The sequence below is a fragment of the Salarias fasciatus genome, chromosome 12 (assembly GCF_902148845.1).
Source record: "Salarias fasciatus chromosome 12, fSalaFa1.1, whole genome shotgun sequence".
Taxonomy (NCBI): Eukaryota; Metazoa; Chordata; class Actinopteri; order Blenniiformes; family Blenniidae; genus Salarias; species Salarias fasciatus.
The window spans coordinates 5,787,725-5,806,973 of NC_043756.1; the positions used below are offsets into that span (position 1 = coordinate 5,787,725).

General features: G+C 44.1%; 2 protein-coding genes across 3 annotated transcripts in view; one reads left to right on the top strand and one right to left on the bottom strand.

The window, feature by feature from the left end:
* The window catches only part of LOC115397970 (leucine-rich repeat transmembrane neuronal protein 4), a 53,971-nt gene extending 48,805 nt beyond the window's left edge, over positions 1-5,166 (bottom strand). The window contains exons 1-3 of one of the 2 annotated variants that reach the window (XM_030104534.1): positions 4,892-5,166; positions 4,556-4,743; positions 2,491-4,034 (exon numbers count right to left, since the gene is read on the bottom strand). In XM_030104534.1, the coding sequence (XP_029960394.1) occupies positions 2,491-4,034; positions 4,556-4,586 (1,575 nt within the window). In that variant the 5' untranslated portion in view covers positions 4,587-4,743; positions 4,892-5,166. Of the gene's footprint in view, positions 1-2,441; positions 4,035-4,555; positions 4,744-4,891 lie in introns of both variants that reach the window. The other variant, XM_030104535.1, reaches the window with a different exon arrangement.
* An 8,926-nt stretch (positions 5,167-14,092) lies between these two features.
* On the top strand, positions 14,093-16,638 carry LOC115398642 (leucine-rich repeat transmembrane neuronal protein 4-like). Its single transcript, XM_030105514.1, has 2 exons — positions 14,093-14,207; positions 14,646-16,638. Exons 1-2 carry the CDS (start codon positions 14,204-14,206, stop codon positions 16,256-16,258), a joined length of 1,617 nt encoding a protein of 538 aa, XP_029961374.1. The 5' UTR covers positions 14,093-14,203; the 3' UTR covers positions 16,259-16,638.
* Positions 16,639-19,249: the final 2,611 nt, after the last annotated feature.

Here is a 19,249-nt window from a genome sequence, read left to right on the forward strand (position 1 = left end):
AACTTTACTGGGGGATGATCTGTGGGTGGACGAGCAGCAGACGACATGCACGGGAGGGGGAAGTTTTTTTTTTTTTTTTTTTTTTTTAATGTGCCCCAAGAAGACCCAGGAATCGAACAGTTCAAAGTGTTCATCAAAATTCACACTCGGCGAGTTCGGTTTGCAGTGTCGAAAGTAACCTGCTGAGCTGTGCTGGAGGAAATCCATAGAAACAAATTAACTCCACGTCTGTTGGTCTGGGCATGTCCAGAAGATAACAGGCCTCAATTACAAAGCTCTTTCTGCTAATTGAAAATGCAGCTAATAGCTTAAGTGCTTGCTATTTGGGAAAGCTAAAATAATGTTCAGGGGCTTGCATTGAGTTCTGGCGTTTACAGTATGCTTCTGAGTGTGGGTTTGAGCCCTGAAGCAGCCTTTTCAGATACAACATCTCTACTTTCATCTTTCTTGACACTCTGCACTGTGTGCCATTCAGTATGAACTGAGAAGCGTTCTCATCTGACAGAGGAGAGTGTGCTGCAACGCCCGTATTGTGATGCAAATGGGCCGAGACGCTATCTTTGCTCGTCGCGGGCTTCATGTCCTCTAAAGTCTGCCAAAAATATCCCACCGTCCTGCAAACTATTTCAAAAACACGTTGTGACTTCAGAAATTACATCGCACTGAAAAATGCTGCTTTAGATTGAAGTAAACTTGGCCATATTACGATTCTAACTTAAGACTTACCTAAAGTCCTGGAGGTGCTTTCTGAAGTCTCCAGTGGTATATATGTGTTTTTACAGCGCATTGCAATGTTTGCCGTGAATTTCAACACACAGAGAAAAAAAAAAATGCCCATAATATTTTTAACAACTGAAGCTGCTCCCCTGAGCTGTAGAGGGCAAGGAATAACAAAGCTGAGGGAAGTCTCGGCTCCTTACCTCTGATGGGCTATTAGTTATTCCGGCTAGCAGAAGCCCCATTAGGTCTGCCATTTAATGCTCCCACGCCACATTCTCACATGAAAGCCGCAAGATTGATAAGCCAACCGCCTCACCTCCAGCTTCCCTCGTGTTTGAGAAATGCTCAGCCACAGATAATCTGACAAAAGAGCTGATTTAGCTACCTGCGCTCCTCGTAGTCGAGAACACCACGAAAAACAACGAGACGCGTTCCTGCTGGCCTCTCCAGTGACTGGAGTGAAGGACACCGCCAGGGTGTGCATGTTCCTACAGCGCTGCCCGCCCTCCTAAAACATATCACGAAATGATTTATAGGCCCCATGTAGAATGTAGGAAATGAGCTGTGCGGCGGCGTGAGATAAAACTTTAGTCTCTGAGCAGCGCTGACAGATACAGTGGAGGAGGAAGATGTCTCCTGCACTCTACAGCATGTCTGGTTAGTCTGACAAAAGGTGCAGAGAAGACTCCTGTGACACTACATCTCACCCAGCACAACACATCCTGTTAATCACACTTAGCCACACCGCCAAATGAAAAAAAAAAAAAAAGCAGCTGGACAAAGAAGACAGATGCAGAGCATTAGGAGGAAAAAAGTACACAGGCAAAAAAAAAGTACCTAATTAAGCATGAGCAAATGGATTAGTCTTTCTGTCGCTGCTTTCTGGTCTCAATCCCTTCTGCTGTACAGCGCTTCAATCAGCCGTATTTATGATTTGAATCGGTTTAATTTGATCTTTTAAGGCAAAAAGTTTGCACTTTTAAAGTGAATTTGTTTAGAATAAACAAAAGTAGCATAACGCAGTTTCTCGCTGGCGTATATACACAAATGCCGAACAGAAATGAAGCCCAAATGCATAATTTATCTTTTATTTGGCTGCAGGCCTTTATGGTGTTCTCCAGCCTGCGGTGAATGTTTGAACTCTGCAAATTAAACTAATGAGGAAAATCTTAAGTATACAATAGCTGTAGGCAGAAAAAGAGAATAAGATACGTGATCAGCTGCTATGATCGTAAACATCTACATATTAAATACAGTTAAAAACAAATACCAAGACTCACACCACTTGCTTATTTGCTACAACAGCTGCTGTAGCAAACACGCCGGATAGGAGAGGACCACCTGCACAGTGACTTGATTTCAAACTACTTTACCAGGAAGGGAAGCCATTTGTGAATAAATAGCAGGCTGCTTGATAATACACTGATTCATCAATGAGCTCTTTGATGTCAGGCATGGAGGATGAACCTCACTTTGTGTATAATGCATCTTACTGTATGCAAGTGAGTCAGGAAGAGGAGCCGCCGCTGTGGTTTCATCTCTCAGAATTCATCAGTCAGCAGCAGAATTGCATGATTTGGAACAGCAGCCGGGTAATCGCATGGAACCGAATAAAATTACAAAACAAGTCACCGTGCACTGACCTTTGCTTCCTTATCCCACCACAGACAAGAGCAGAGGAGAAAACAAGTATTTTCCCCGCAGATTGTTAGAAAATTTACCTCTCATGCCTCGCAGTGGAAATGGATTTTTGGAGGGCAACAGTCATACCTCGCATTCCCTGGAGCCTGAGATGGTGTATGTGTAAGGTCCTGTCCCATTAACCAGCACATCCATAGTCTCTGAGTGTGAAGGCTTGTAGTCCACATAGTACTCTTGCAGTGGTGAATTAAGGGAGCGCTCAGTCTCCCGAGCTTTTTTCTGCCGCTTTTTAACAGCTGAGCGCTGCTGGAGCTGCTTGATGCTGCTGGGATAGCGCTTCCATGAGACATAGATAACCAGCAGAATTATAGCCACTGATAAGAAGAGGGCCACACTGCCAGCGATGATCTTGTGGAAGGACACATACTCAGTGTCGGGCAGGGGGATGGTGGGGGAGGCCTCAGACGGAGTCGGGGAGGCTGTCCTGTTCCAGGTCTGCGTTTTATCCACTGTGGGCTGCGTGGGCAGGGGGACCCGCTCAGGCTGGAGGGTGGATGTGAGTGGTGACGTGGTGGAGGGGACGGGGGCCGGCGTTGCTGTACAGATATTGTAAGTGTCCAATACATCAGTTACTTTCTCACCTTGAGCCTCCTTCGGACTGGCACAAATCATCGTAGACTCCTTGTTACCCTTGAAGGCCTTGAGCCAGGCCACCAGGGGACATATATTGAGGTTACAGTACCACAGGTTCCCAGCCAGGCTGATGGTGGTGAGTGAGATCCAGGTCTCCACCGTCTGCTGCGAGACGTTGCTGAGTTTGTTGGAGTCCAGGTTGAGAGTCTGCAGATTGGGCAGGCATTGAAATGTTTCCGGATCCAAAACCTGAAGCTCATTTCCCGAAAGGTCCAGCTTTTGCAAAGAAGTCCACATCCACGGCAGGCCCTGGGTTAGCACTTTGATACGGTTCCACTGGAGATAGAGCGCCCTCAAGTTCGTCAAGCGTGGGAAATGAGCAAAGTTTATCTTTGAAAACTGATTGTGCTCCAGATGAAGCTCTATGAGCTTCAGGAGTCCGGCGAAAGCGTTACGTGTGAGGCTCCTCAGCCTGTTGTAGCCAATGTCAAGAAACTCCAGGTTGCGACAGTCCAGGAAAACTCGCATTGGGACTGTTTTCAAGGAGTTTGACCTCAAGTGTAAACTCAGCAGTTTCCGCAGGCCCACAAACTGATTAGGCTGCAGAACCTGTAGCTTATTGTAGGAAAGATCAAGATTGCGTAAATTCGGGACGTCGTGGAAAGTGTTGTTTTTCAGCAGTGTGATCTTGTTGGAGCTGAGAATCAGTTCTTTCAGCCGTCGTATCCCGTGGAAAGCCTGTCCGTCCACAGCACTGATGTAGTTGTGGTCAAGGTAGAGCCAAACCAGTTGACTCAGGCCTGCGAACTGGTGAGCTCGGAGGTTCGCCAAGCTGTTGTAGCGCAGCGACAGGCCTTGTGTGCCCACAGAGACATTGTTTGGCACGTCACGGAAGGCATTGGATTCGCAGTATATTATTTTCCCATCACATCTGCAGCTCTGGGGGCAGGGACGCTCGCGGATGCTGCTGGGAGCAGCAGCAAGCAGCCAGGCAGGCACCACCACTGTGAATACAAGCCATGTGAAAAGCACAGGAAGTCCTGTAGACACACAGAAAAGTGACAGATTTAAAAGCCTAAACATGTCCCCAAACAAAACCAATATACACAGATCCTGTTAAAATGAAATTATCAGAATATGAATTTTCTCCAACTGAAAGAAATCTAATAAAAATATTTTTTTTAAAAATCACACGTGCTGTGGTTTTAATCATTAGTTGACTGAGGAGGTTATTTTCAGTCTACTTCATTCTCCCCCCTGCATTCATGGGAAATCCACACACGCACTTACTCATTAACACAGTCAAAGTCGTGCTCTTGAGACACAGGAAAGGCGACTGAGAGCCTCATGCATCAGGCATCATTTGTCAAACAGTTGTTGAAAGAAAAGCCTCTTTCAGATCCCCCAGCCTGCAGTCATCATTCACACACCCCAGGGGGCAAATACAGCAGCAGCAGCAGCAGCAGCAGCAGCTTTAAGGGAATTGTAATTAAGCAAAAAGACTCAACACTTTGCGCAGGAATTGATGCTCCCTCGGTGCCTTGCAGAGAGCCGTACGTACCCATATTTGCGCGGTGTCGGCTCTTCCTCATGCTCAGGTCTCTCGGCTGCAGGAGTCCCAGGTCCACATGTTAGACGCACTCGGCGTTTTGCCCAAATAGTTGGGACAGTCAGACAGGACGCCCGGCTGCGCGGGGAATGGACGCGCTTTGCGCCGGAGCCCGATCCGCTGTGCGCACAGCCGCACACCTGTCGGAGGATGAGAGTGGCTTCAGAAGGTGTGCATCCACCTCTGTCTGTAGTTTTTACCGCACAGCAGCTCGGTGATGCATGTTTGTTCCTGCCACCGGACGGACACGGTCAAGCCCGCAGCCTCATGAGGACGCACGACACTGACCGGCGCGTCTTTTTGGAGACGGGGGGGAAAAAAAACCGTCTCAACAGATCCGCCAATTGTTGAATCTGGGTTAAGTGGCTGAAAAGACACCGGGAGCCGACCAAGTGGAGAAATTGGAGAGGAAATAAACTGTCATCCAGCCCCGACAAGTTGGCTGTATCCTGCCTCAGGCGTGGAGCGCGGAGAGGAAAGGCGCAGTCTGCCGTGGATTAGACCCGCTGACCGTGGCATCAAGAATAAATCAGTTGTATAGCAACAGGAATGATGTTGGTGGAGGATTACACTGAGCTGACTGGGGCTCGGTTTCAGGACTTGAGATGCCCTCTCCTGGTCACTCGGTGACACTCCTCAGCCCACACCAAAGTAGACTTCATTGTTCCCATGAACACAGCCTGCATATCAATTATAGTCAAGGAATGGGAACACTGTTTGCTCTGCATTTACATATTTGTGAAGATGTTCTGCCAGTCAAACGCCTCTACACAGCCACCAGTTTAGCATCTTTCGGCGAAGCTTAAACTGCTCGCTCTCTGTAGATTCAAACGCCACAAATTTAGACATTTCTGGGAGCTGAGGAGTGTTATGTAACTTGTTTGCCCTAAATTTTGATCAGAGGTACATGACAAGTGTCAAAGAGGTGGGTGTCATGAATCCATGTGGAATGATGGAGAGGAGAATCAGCTTGGTGGTCTTCCTCCCTGCTCAGGTCCTCAGGTTCAAAAAACATTCGGAGCCCGAATTTATCACTGATGGTGCTCAGAAATAACAGCTTATTTCTAAATAGACATTATCGGTCAACAACCATATGATCGTATTTATATCTATTTTTTTAAGTTTACATTTAACATATAATTTTTACTAAATCTTGATTTATTGAGATTAACTCAGTGAAATAGGTGTAATTTCAGCATTATGCCATCTTCAGTGATTCCTCCAGCCTCACAGTGTGTCTTTGAAGCTGGTCCTACCTTTCTACCAGTCATATAGCTGAATTTCAAAGCTGCTGCAAAAGATCTCTCAGCTCGGGTCTCAGTGGCCACAACTCCCCTGTACCAAAAATAGCATTTCTTTTAAAAATTTTCACTTTAATGGCGGTGTGATTTTGGCCCCTGGGCCACATGTTTGACACCCCGGCTCTAAACTGACCTGTAGCTGTAAATGTGAGTGATTGTGCTTGGTTGACCGGTCCGGGATGTGTCCTGCCTCCACCTTTAGTTAACACTTTGCCACTTTAAATCCACTAAAGTAGTATAGAACAAAGATGGAATGACAGAAAACACGACGCTCACAGCATGTATGTTGTTTTTAGGCGGCTGGTGCGGCGTGAACATGTTTCGTTGTCTTCCTCAATCCATAGACTACAACATTTGAATTTGTTGATGTGCACCAGATGTTTATCTGATGGAGCCTACATCTGTTTCATTACATTTTAATGAGTGAAAGAACTTTTTTTTTAATCCAAAATGCAATTGAACAGAAGAGGTTGTATTGCTGAAATAAATACACTCATTATCTCCTTCGTTGTTTAGGTGCAGTTATGTCACAATTTATACTCTGGATCCAGATCTCAATGCGAGTTTCTTAAAATATAATAACATAAAAACATAGAGGAATATGCGAAATATAGGAAGAAATAAAAGTACACTAAACAGAAATGCAGATCACAGAGCAGTGAATTGTTCACGCTGAGAGTGAAATGTGCAGTAAGGCGGGATTATGAAGTATAAACATGAACACCACGGCAATGATATCTGAAGACCAAGGAAACCGAACAGCTGTGTTGCAGTAAAACTAACACTGTGCTGGCGTCTACGAATGTCTACAGGATAAGGGTTTGAGTCTTTTTCAATTAGAGAGAAATTTCTTCATCTACATATGGTTTAATTATTTTTCTTGATCCCTTGTAAAATGAGGATATTGAATAAAATTCACCCTCTGTAATCTGATGGTATTGAAGAGACTTGGGATGAGCTGTGATTGTGCATAATGTGTGTATCGTGTTTGCTTATAGATAATACAAAAATGGATGAAAAAAAAGCTCATTTGGTGTTTTTTTCCCATCACTCTTTGTTGTGTATTGTTACCTAAAACAGAAGGAAGTCTCTCTGCTTCATCATGGAACTTTGATTCAGGGTCAATGTTGCCCTTTCTAAAGGGTCCCTCGGCCCCTGTGGCTGATGAGGAGCATAATCACGGTTAATGCACATTAATAAACATTCCTGCTCAAATCAGAGGTAGTTTATGACAAAGAAGCAGAATTACGGTACAACGGATGGATCCGGCACTTCAGCAGCATTCGCTGATTTAATTTACGTTGTTTGATCAATCAGCTAACTGGAGCTGAAGGGCAGAATGAGAGTCTGGACACACGCACACACACGCACACACACACACACACACGCACACGCACACACACACACACACACACACACACACACACACACAGACTTCAAGGTGACTGCAAGAAAGGCAATGACAATTCCACAGCTCTGAATGTAGCCTATCCTTCAGTGAACCTCACACACACACACACACACACACACACACACACACACACACACACACACACACACACACACACACACACGCACGCCATCCAAAGGTTGAACCTTGCTTTTCAAACATTCTGCTGTGCATATCATATTATGTTAAACTAAAATGATAAACATTGACAAAAAAAACACAACTAAACACAGAAAATACCCCCAAAATCTTAATATCCATACATCAAAAGATGATTTTACTGGGTTTTTGTCACTTGTGGCAGAATATGCTGCAAGTCAATGTGTTTCTTTTATTAATGAACCAATTCTGCTGTAATTTCCATGCGGTATAAATAAACAAATTGCACTTCAGTCACTGAATTTGAATTTCCATGAAGCCTCTGACAATGCTTTTAGTTTTCTTTGTTGTTTGTTCAGTTTCATTAAACTTCTGTCTGCTAACTTTCTAACCTGAAGCATCAGCAGCTTTACTGCAACCTTTGAATAATGCAAGTTGAGGTTTTTTTCTTCTTCAATAAATATGGTAAACATATTCATTTGTATGGGTTGCCACTCTCGTCTCACAGACAGAAGACCACAGTTCAATTGCGCTTTATGTGCTTGTAGCTTTTTTTCTTGGCGTGAAGTTTGCACGGTGTCCCTGTGCACACGTCTCACCTCCTCCAGCTGAAGACACCCTGTCAGGTTTATTGTCTGCTGCTGTGAGTGATGGCCGACCTGATCGTCTGACCAGGATGTGGCTTCGTTTTTGCCGCCAGTCTGCTGAGAGCAGCCCCCTGTGACCCCTGACCTCAGTAAAGGGAACATGCATCCTGTTTATAGAGAGCAGAGTCTTCCTCTTGCATGTTTTAAGCATCCAGTCGGTGCGTCAGAATATTTTCGGAGATCGAGTCAGACGTTTTTCCTGGAGGTCAGCGTGTAACACAGATGTGAAAATAAACCTGTGTTTTCAGATTAACTAAGAAGATCAATTCTGCTATGAAGAAAAAAAAAACAGTATTAAAGACTATATCACCACAACGAATCCCTGTCATCCACTGAGTACCCACTGCAAAAATGAAATCAAAAGAGTTTTAAAAAACCAATTTCACATACGATTGCAAGAATAATGTCATCACATGTAACTCTTTCTTAATCCAGCAGAGTCACGTAATCCCTACAGATCCTTCTCTGGTGCTGCTGCCAGTCCTCTGGGGATGCTACAGTTTGTCTCACCAATGTTTTGCTGCATTATACCCAACAGTCATTACCACTGAATTTAAAATATAAACGTGTTGGAATGTAATAAGGTTGTTATTGATTAATGTTTTTGAAATGAGTAAATATGATTCCACTCTCTTTTCATATTTACCACCCAATTTGATCAGTGTATTCTGCTCATTTTAATAAAGGCATGCATGAAAAACAAATTGTCAGGATGTCTCACGGAGGTAAAAACCTGCTGATCATCTGCTGTATTGCGACACTTAAAAAGCTCAGCATGTCACGACAGTGCAATCATCCTTTAAATTCCCTGCAGTCTGTGCATCAAGCCTTATTTATGTTGTTGAAAAAGTCTGACATGACCTAATTACACATTTCATTCGGGGTTTTTTTTGTTTTTTGTTTTTTGCAATGAATAGTTTTAATACAGTAAATTGCAGAATATTCATCGTCAACTTTTAACTTCGGGAGAAATTTTCAGCTCTGCCAGTTTGAGCACGTAATATTTTAGTGACGGTTCATCTTACTGTTAGAACCAGACAAATGAAATGACTTGTGTTTCAGATTCTGTGACCCAGTGGCTCCATGAGGCCGTGCAGCTTCCTAATGCCCCCCTCCGGTGTCATCAGCACCAAACCCCAGGGAGAGCAGAAATGGTTTCCCTTCAAGTGAAAAGCTTGGAAATAAACAACAAAGGTATAGTCGCACCATATGCACTAACCTCACTTTGCAAATAACCCAGCCACCAAATTGCTCACTATGAAACTTTAATGACTGTCTGTGACTGACTGAGTCCTGAATAATGGAGCAAGGGAAGGACCTGCTTTTCTGCGGGATAATGAATCCCAATGAAAGCGAGTTCAGAAATATATAAATACAGCAATAATTACAACAAAGGCAGATTCGTTCTGGTGTTAAGTAAGATTTAATTTACAGTGACCTTCACTTTTAAATCTGTAGCTTTAATTACCGTGTGAACAGAATCCCGGCGGCAGGTAAACATTTCTGGGAGGGATGGTCTCTTAACATCTGGCACTTCATCCCCTGCTGTTGCTTTGTCTTAAACAACTTTTTCACTCAATGAAGAATTCCATATCGACTCTGCTTTAATCACTGTATGAAGCGGATTTCTAAAAACTGGGAGCTGATTGACTGAGTCGGGATGTGTCTGTGGAAGTTATATGAGTGATGCTTCTCTGTGAAAAGTTGTTGAATTGACCTGGATTCATATTCCCTTTTATTTCCCTGTTTTCTTAAGATGTGCAACACACACACACGCACACACACACACACACACACACACACACACACACGCCCCGTCTCCTCAGCCCAGCCCGCACACTGACGCGCCAGCAGCAGCCGAGGTGCTTCAACACTGATGACACTAACCACTAAAAGCTTGTAGGAAAGTGCAGAAAGCTACAGTTTTTTCTTTTTCTTTTTTTTCTTTTTTTTCCCCAGTTGTTCCGAACTTGTATCTCCGAAACACTTGGCTCAAGAAGACCGTATCATGGCTTTGTAGTGTTGCTACCTTTTCAAGTACCGCTGTCATGCATAAGAAAGCATGTTTCTTCGGGGAAGCCTTTGAGGATCAGTCGGTAATGCATTATGGAGATGACGATAATGGGCTTCTGCATTTAAACCCTGAGTCAAACAACAATAATATCTGACGCTTTCCCCCCTGAATGAGGAGCAAACATAAAGCGCTTCTTTTGGAACACTTTTCGTATATTAAGTTGTATATTTTCTCATACATAATGCATCTGCGAGCCGTAATACACTACACATGCGAGACGGCTGAGTGAAAATATTTCTTCATCAACAGAGTACTTAATGTTTTACAATGCAGAATGACACTCTGAATCATTAAGAGACAAGAAGGGACCTTCATTTGTTGCACTGAAAACAAACGAACAAAAAAACTATTAGAAATAAAAAATTAAATGTAAAGCAGTTGTAATTTGGGTCCCATATTCTTTGTGTTCATGAAAACAAAGCCGGTAAATGAGAGGAAACCCGAGGCACAAGGCGCCGCCCTGTTCAGTAAATCATCTGGTTAGTAATCGGGGGAGATGACAGACGCTGTCCCATAATGCACACAGATTTTAGTACTTAAGTGCATTTACAGCCTCAGAGAAGTATTAATCCTGCATGGCATCTAAACATCAGTCTGGCTGAGAGCAGAAATGACAAACAGAAATGACAATAGAGGAAAAAAAACGTTGTGGAGGAGGTGGTAGCATGTCTCTGCGTACATTCCTTGTCATTCAGGTCATCCGTGGGGTCACGACTGGACTGGCTTTAAGTTCTGAGGTCAGTTTAAGTGTTTTGTCATGAATCCTGATGAGAACAAAGTTTTTCCAAAGAGAAGGAAAACCTTTTTTTCAACTTTGAACGAGTCCAGCTGTCCCATCAGGAGCTAAATGAAACATTAAATTTAGTCTTGACACCTGAAGTGTTAAAATATCTAACTGAGGTTAGCTGGTGACTCTGTATCGCCTGTAGGAGTAAATGTGAGTGTGTGTGATGTCTGTCTTGCTGTGTTTGCTGTCTGATGGCATCGAGGAGTGTGTCCTGGCTTTATTTACAGTTAACTGGGATTATCTCCAGCTTCCCCAACCCTAATCTGGATCACGCTTCGTAAAAGGTCACTAGATTCCTTTATATTGACCGGGGTGTCAGCTTTCCATGTGGAGTTTGCATGTTTCACCTGTGTATTTCTGAAATTGCCTCACAAATGACTGATTAATTAGTATTTAGTACCACTGCTCTATATATGTTATCAAATATACCTGATAAAGGGTCAGTATGTAAATTGAATGTGATTGTTTTAATCAATTCTCACTAATGCCATATTGAAATATGTATAATTCTAAAAAACAAATTGTGGTTTGATCTATTAGGCACGTCGTGTTTGTTTTTCCTGTTAGTTACTGCATGTCCTTTCATTTTAATGCTGATGGAAATCAAAGTGCTGTACTTTTGTTCCCACCTTGTTTGTGTTTTATGAGCAAATAAAATTTTAATGAAACCCCAGAGTTTAACAGACTGAGTCATGTGTTTGCGTGAGAAATGAGATGCACTGAAAGCCCTCCTCACCCTGCAAATCACAGAGAGGATACTTAAGGCCCCTGGATCAATTCAGTTCGTCTCCTCTTATGGAAGTAAAAAGTTGTCAAATTCCAAAAAAAATACATGCAAATACGCCAAGCTGCCGGAGCAGAGCTCAGAGGCTCAGGGTCTCATTGCATCAGTTGCAGATTTGCATTTGTTTCCCTCCTCTGTAGTTTTGGTTTTCAGCATCGACATCTCAGTCTATTTCCCGTTAAGATTACAGGTTGTGTAGATTTGAGCTGATGCAAGTTCCACAGGGTATTACATGAAAAATCATTTTTACCGGATTAATGCTATCAATCTATCTAAAAGTAAACTCTACTGAGTATCATGAAGAGATTACCTTTCAACTGAGGCTTTTCAATTATCCCAAAATACTTTTTTAGGACATGTAAACCACTGGTTTTTGGCTTTCTTGACTGATTTCAACTTATTACCCAAGCAGGCATCTTCAGTAATTCATATACAGGTGAAATGCGTCTGCTGCGATGTGAAAATGACACCTGATCAATGGCAGATAGCGCTGCACACCCCCCTTCTTCGGAAACAGCTTTTATTTTCTGTGCGAAACCTTCCCAAACAGCCTTCTCCTGCCTAAATATTTAGCAAAGCATCCTTTTTATAGAGCGTCATTGTCAAGCAGCATATTTTCAGGTGCACATTACTTGAATGACGTGGCATGTGATCTCCTCAGACACGTGTGAGGCAGCGTCTGCTTTGAAGAGCAGATTCTGTTTGATATTCAATTTTAGAGTGTGCTGTCATGTGTCTGAGATGAATTATCTTAACAGAAAGGGTCGTTTTCACACCTGATAGATCCTTCCCTGCTGAGCTCCTCATAGAGCTGACTTCATAAATACATTTTTTTCCCCCCGACTTTAATGCAATCCGTGGGTGTCAGAGGAAATCTTGTTTGACCAAGAGTATTAGCACACTCGCAGCCAAATATCGACATGAATGTATTAGCCTGTTTCCTGAGCGGCGTGGATGCTGGTTCCTCTGCTGTCTTTGCACCGGAGTCATGCATTTAGTGGATCAGCCTCACCAGCCTCTTCAAACAAACCATTCCTCTCTGCATGCACAAGGGGTTGCTGTTACCACATGTGAAACTTCAGTGCTGTGCAGCCCAAATTTCCACCAGGAGGTTGCCCAGAGAACACCTGTTTTAAAGCGGGATGAGGAAACTAAGAAAAATGGCCATGAAAGAAGCAGCTCTAATTATGAATTTGTTTTGTTTCCTTTCCTCAGACGGATGTTGAGAGCCCCTTTTAAGAAAAGCCATATATTTCAATTACCAATAATCCTGCTGTCACTGCTACTTCAGCAACATCAGCAGGGGGTCTTAATTGTTTGTGAATGCCACATTTGAGCTTTTTATATAGTGTGATTGCTGTGATTAAGCCAAAACCTGATCAACTTTGATCTGTATGCTACTTTATCAGGGCAAACACACACTGGACCAGGTGGCCTGTCCATTTACACAGGGAGTGAGATAATCTCTCACACACACTCACATTCACATCAGTGTGCCCTCACCAGTCTTGCATGTTTGTTTGCTTTTTTTTTTTTTTTGTTTTGTTTTTTGTGGGGTTTGTTGGAGAGAAAACATGTGAATGCACAGGGAGAACATGCAAACTCCACACAGCCAGGCCATAATCCAGACTCAAACAGGGGATTAACTCTCAGCTCTCAGGTGATAGTGCTAACCACTACACCCCCAGATGGAACAACCGTCTGTTATTTCATGAAGGGATTTGAGTCATTGAGTCATGCTCTCTCTCTCTCTCTCTCTCTCTCTCTCTCTCTCTCTCTCTCTCTCTCTCTCTCTCTCTCTCTCTCTCTCTCTCATCTCCATCAGCATCACCATGATGATCAGAGGCAGCAGCATTTATATTTAAACTGTCCTACCCAGTTGAAATCTGTGACATTAAAAGGACCATTCAAGGCATCGACATCAACAGTTTATCAGAATAGCAGCAACAGAAAATTGAATTATTTAATTAGCCAGTGGCTGAATGGTTTACATACATGTAAGCTTATTTACTGAGCATGCAGACGCCTACGCTTCTGGGGAATGAGAGAGAGAGAGAGAGAGAGAGAGAGAGAGAGAGAGAGAGAGAGAGAGAGAGAGAGAGAGAGAGAGAGAGAGAGAGGGACTGAGCATCAGTCTATTGGCGCTCAAATGGGTAATTGCGCACACAGCAGGCTGAACTACAGCCGCGACTCCAACTACGACCCAAGTGTGGATGCGTCCTATTTCCGAGCGTCAGTCAGACATCAGGGGGTTTGGACCGCTGCGGAAAACTTGCGCCTGATGTACAAGTGAAGCTCAAAAAGAAAAAAAGAAAAAAAAAAAGAGAGAGAGAGAGAGGGGGGGAGAGAGAGAGAGAGAGAAATGCGGACCGACTCCGGAGCTCCGTGAACTACAACAGTTTACACCGCGTCCTTTATCCATCTCTCCTCCAGAGGATTAGTCTCTCCCTTCGTAAGGATGGGTAAGTAATATGCTTATCACATTAGTGACACAGTTGAGTCTCTTTGTGCTCAAGAGGATAGATCAGATCATCCCAGATTAGCTGTTTTTTTTATTTCCTAAAGAATTCCTTTTTTTTTTTCTGATAAAGCCAACTACAGCTGTTCATTTTTACCGTTTTATTTCTGTGTGTACTCATTAAATATATATATACACCCTACCTTTGACTCTTTCTGAATGTGTCCTCAGTCATACCTTAAAAGTAGGTAATGTCAGACTGTTATCTATTCTTCATGAGGCAGGTCTGGAGTCTCAGACAGGAGAGCTCCAGCTGCTCCTCTCTGCATGCTCTTCAGCTTAAAGAATGACTTTCTCACCATTAATTAACGGCGCTGGAGCACAAATTTTCTCAGCCTCAGTCATTCCTTTGATTACTTGTGCCCTACTCTACCCCCAACAGGTTCCGTGGCGTTCGACTGGAGGTTATCGTGTCTTCTTCTGCAGGCAGCTGTTTTGCTGCTGCTCAGCAAGGGGGAGAGGATGTGCCCTGCCAGTTGTCGCTGCGAAGGGAAGATTGTTTATTGCGAATCCGGTATCTTCCAAGACCTTCCAGAAAATATCACCACGGGATGCCAGGGTCTGTCTCTGCGCTACAACAGCCTGCTGGTTCTGTTGCCGTACCAGTTTGCTCATCTCAATCAGCTCATCTGGCTTTATTTGGACCACAACGCCATCAACTCAATAGACGCTCTGGCTTTCCATGGTGTGCGCAGACTGAAGGAGCTGATACTCAGCTCCAACAAAATAACCTTTCTGCACAATAAGACTTTCAGCGCCATCCCAAACCTGAGAAGCCTGGACCTATCTTACAATCAGCTGCAGTCGCTGCACCCGGGTCATTTCTACGGCCTGCGCAAGTTGCAGAATCTCCACCTGCGCTCTAATGGACTGAAGCAGATCCTCATTCGCACGTTTCTGGAATGCCGCAGTCTGGAGTTTCTAGATTTGGGTTATAATCGCCTGCGGAGCCTCACCCGCACAACGTTCTTAGGGCTGTTCAAGCTGAAAGAGCTTCATTTAGAGCACAATCAATTCTCCAGGATTAATTTTTTCATTTTCCCACGCCTGACGAACCTTCAGGCTCTTTATTTGCAGTGGAACCGCATACGGTCCATCAATCAAGGCGTGCCGTGGACCTGGCAGAAGCTTCAGAGGTTGGACCTTTCGGGGAATGAAATCCAAATCTTGGACCCGGCTGTTTTTCAGTGTATGCCAAACTTACAAATACTGAACCTGGAATCCAACAAGCTGAGCAGTGTGCCTGTGGAAGCTGTGGCGGCCTGGACCTCCCTGACCACCATCAGCCTGGCGGGGAACGCCTGGGACTGCAGCCCCAGCATCTGCCCTCTGATGGGGTGGCTCCGAACCATGAGGGACCCCAAAGACATCAGCATGATATGCAGCAGCCCCAAGTCTGTGCAGGGCGAGCGCGTGGTGGACGTAGTCAGGAACCACTCCACGTGCGCCGACGTGTCAAACGCTTTCTCCACGACAGCTTTCATCATTATGACTTCGCTGCAGAGTGTGAGCGCCGCATCTTACCCGTTCCCCACTGATTTTACAGACCTGATTCCCACTGAGTGGCCCGACCAGACGATAACCGCCTCCACCGTAGGTCTCAGTGAGACAGACACAGAGTCCCCAACAGTGAGCTCTGCGTCCCACATCCCCCCAGAAACCCCCACGTCATTTATTCCAGAGCAACAATTTGAACATATGGCTTTCCATAAAATCATTGCAGGCAGCGTGGCCCTGTTCCTGTCGGTGTCATTGATCCTGCTGGTTATTTATGTCTCGTGGAGGCGCTACCCCAACACCATGAGGCAACTGCAGCAGCACTCAGTCAACCACAAGCGGCGGAAAAAGGCTCGCAAGCAGGAGCAGGATCTTAACTCACAGTTGCAAGAGTACTATCTGAGCTACCATTCAAACTCTGAGGCGATGGACTCCCTGGTGAATGAGACGCGGCCGTGCACATGCACGATATCAGGATCCATAGAATGTGAGGTCTGAACTGCCCACTCCACCTTAAGAGACATCAAGTGCAATTGCGAGGCAGAGGTAAAGGGGTTTTTTTCCTGGAGATTAAGTGGTTTTTATCTCTAATATGAGTTGATAGATTCTGCAGCACTGGAAAAAATACTGGGGGGCATAGTACAATATAATTATGTGGAGAGAAAAGGAGGTTAGAATAGAAAGATATATTTGGAGAGAGGTAATTATCACCGTGACTGACATGAGAACAGTCGCAGGGTCAGTCAGGTTAGCTGTGGATGATCAAACGCAACATCTGGACCTCTGCTACAATAGAAGTCAGCTCCGTTCAGAGCCTGACCTTATTCCTTAGTCAGAATATCTCGCCATTGAACATTTGAGCCAACAATGCCACTTTTTACATGGTATTTCCTTTTCCTTTTCTTTTCTTTTCTTAAGTGTAGCTTGTGAAGCGTACGTGTGCATCTTGGACCGAGTGTGTGCGTGTGAATGAGTGTGTAATGGGGATGAGCTGATAATCCCCCGGTTTACTGACATCTGGTTGGAAGAGTTAGTGTTGCACCTTATTCTCACAGATAATTCTTGTCCACTCCAATTACTTCGCATTTGGCATTCAAGTGCAGCTACTGGCAGGAGCACGACCACAAAAAGTGGGTGAACAATTGCGGAGAGAGCATCTTTTGTCCCGAGATCATTTGCATGAATACGTTCTCCTTACTTGAGATGCTTCTCTCGCCCATAAAATGATCAGTTCCAGCACACAAAAGAAAGAAGAAACGTGCCGTTTGGTTTGTAAATGAAGAAGAAAGACAGACTAAGAATCATTAAGACCCATGAGCCAATTCTCAGGACTGATATCTTCCGAGGTGTACAAATCTGCCGGGTCCAGCGAAGGCCTCGTGTGCGTGTCAAAAGTAACAATGTGGAGTTTCATAACAAATTTTGTATTTATTATTCTTGTCAATATATTTATGCATTGTTTGTGTAAAAGGCATTATGATATGGGTACTTGGCATTCTGTGTGATAAAGACAACATAATTAAAAGAAACCCTGACAGGTAATAAAGACACAGGTGTAAATGTGTGTATGTGTGTGTGTGTTGGAGACATCGGCGGCTGGTTCAGTACGCGGACAGATCGGAAATCTCTTTAAATCCATGCATTGTGCTGTAGACGTGACACATTTCATTGGATTTGCTGCCGCTGCATGCGAGCAGCGCTGACATATTTTCACGTGCCTCGCTTTCTGCCTTCTTTTTTATTTTTTTCTTCTTCCCTCGCCGGCTCCACAGGATCGACAACAGTATTGATTGTATCTGGGTTGCACACCTCAGACTGAAAGCAGGGGTCTCGTGTCAGTCCCTGGGACACAACCGAGCCTGTGCAGAAATGAGCTGCTTTATACTGGCGCTCCTCTCTGGTAAGCAGGTTTGCTTTTAGTGGATCCCAAGTAGGCGAAGGCATTCTCTGCATGTCGAAGACACAAAAACAAATTCCAGTCCCTGAAACCAAAAAACAGATTAAAAATCTTGGCTTTATGTAACCATCTTTTTTTTTAAACCATGTCAGTTAAGGAATATTGTTCCGGTGCAGTGAGAGAGAGGAGAGTGGAGACAGTCGACTGAGGGCCGGGAGGTCTAACAGGTCAAGGCTGTTATGAAGATATTACCCACCTTATTCTGACCTTCTCCATCTCTTCTCCACTATTAACTTTTTTTTTTTTTTTTGGCTCGATCACTGCAAAGAGAGAGGACCAAGCCACATGCAAAGCCGACACGTGTTCAACCATTAACAAATGGTGCCGGAGCTCGAACGTGAACGCTAAAAATAAGACGCTGAGATTTGGTTTGAAAAAAACAGCAATCCACCACTTACCGGCCCTTTCCTCGCAGCTGTCAGTCACATTTTTCCTCCCCGTTCCGAAAGCACGCCTCACGCCTCACTCCTCGCTCCTCGTTATCAGCCATTACCGTGTTCCCACATCTCGTGTGAAGCACACAGGAAGTTTCTGACTGGTCGAAGGTGGCTCAGATAAGGATTTATGATCTCTCGCGATCCACTCTTTACACATGACTCAGGATTTCTTTTGTTCTGCGGGCAAGCGTGGAGGCATGCTGCCAACTGAATTTATGTCCATAGTTTCCAGCTCTTGCATATATGATGAATTTGTTTTGTTGGCCAATGGGAAACTCTGTGAGGCTGTTTGAATAAATGTAATAAAAGCAGGAAAAATGATTTGTTGGTCTAATTTTGGCAGATATTGTAATTAGTGTTTGATTTGTCGTATTGTGACTGATGAAAAGCAAGTCCCCGTGCTTTTGAAATCTTTGGTGTTGGGTAAACGACTGCCGATTATAGAGCTGTGGTCTGCATGCTACAGATCATTACCAAGGATATTCGAATGAAGAATAGCTGGAGTGCACAGTATTGACTCAGTGCAGAAAGAAACAAATATAAACAAACTCCACAGGCAAAAGCACACTATATGCTTTCCAACAACAGAGAAATGCGTCTTTATTCAAGGCGCCTGATATACCATAACTTTCTCCCAGCGTATAATTCTAAAAACAACCAGGCGAATCAAATGTAAAAATCCAGAAATACTATATGTTTGCCTCCTGCCTCGTGTAAACAGTCACAGTGTGGGGTATAAGTCGCTCAGCCCTCATTGACAGGCGTGAAATTTTGATCACTACATCTCTCTCCGGGGATCTTTTCCAAAGTAACGCGTGTGTGACGCTCTGCCTCCTTCTGTAAAAGTCACACTGTTTATTTGAATGGGAAGGACAATAGTCTGAAAGCATCAGTGAGGATGTTTCATCACCTCAAAAACATGCTTTCTTTTCATGTGGTGGCCTGATTTCCATTCATGAGGTAAGTCTTTTAAAGCAACAGTTCAGCACAGAGCAAAGAGGCTCATTTGCATTCAACCAATAGTTAGGCGGTACTGACACCAGTCTGATGTCTGCCTGTGAAAATAAGACTTCAGTCAGCAGCAGGTTATCCTAA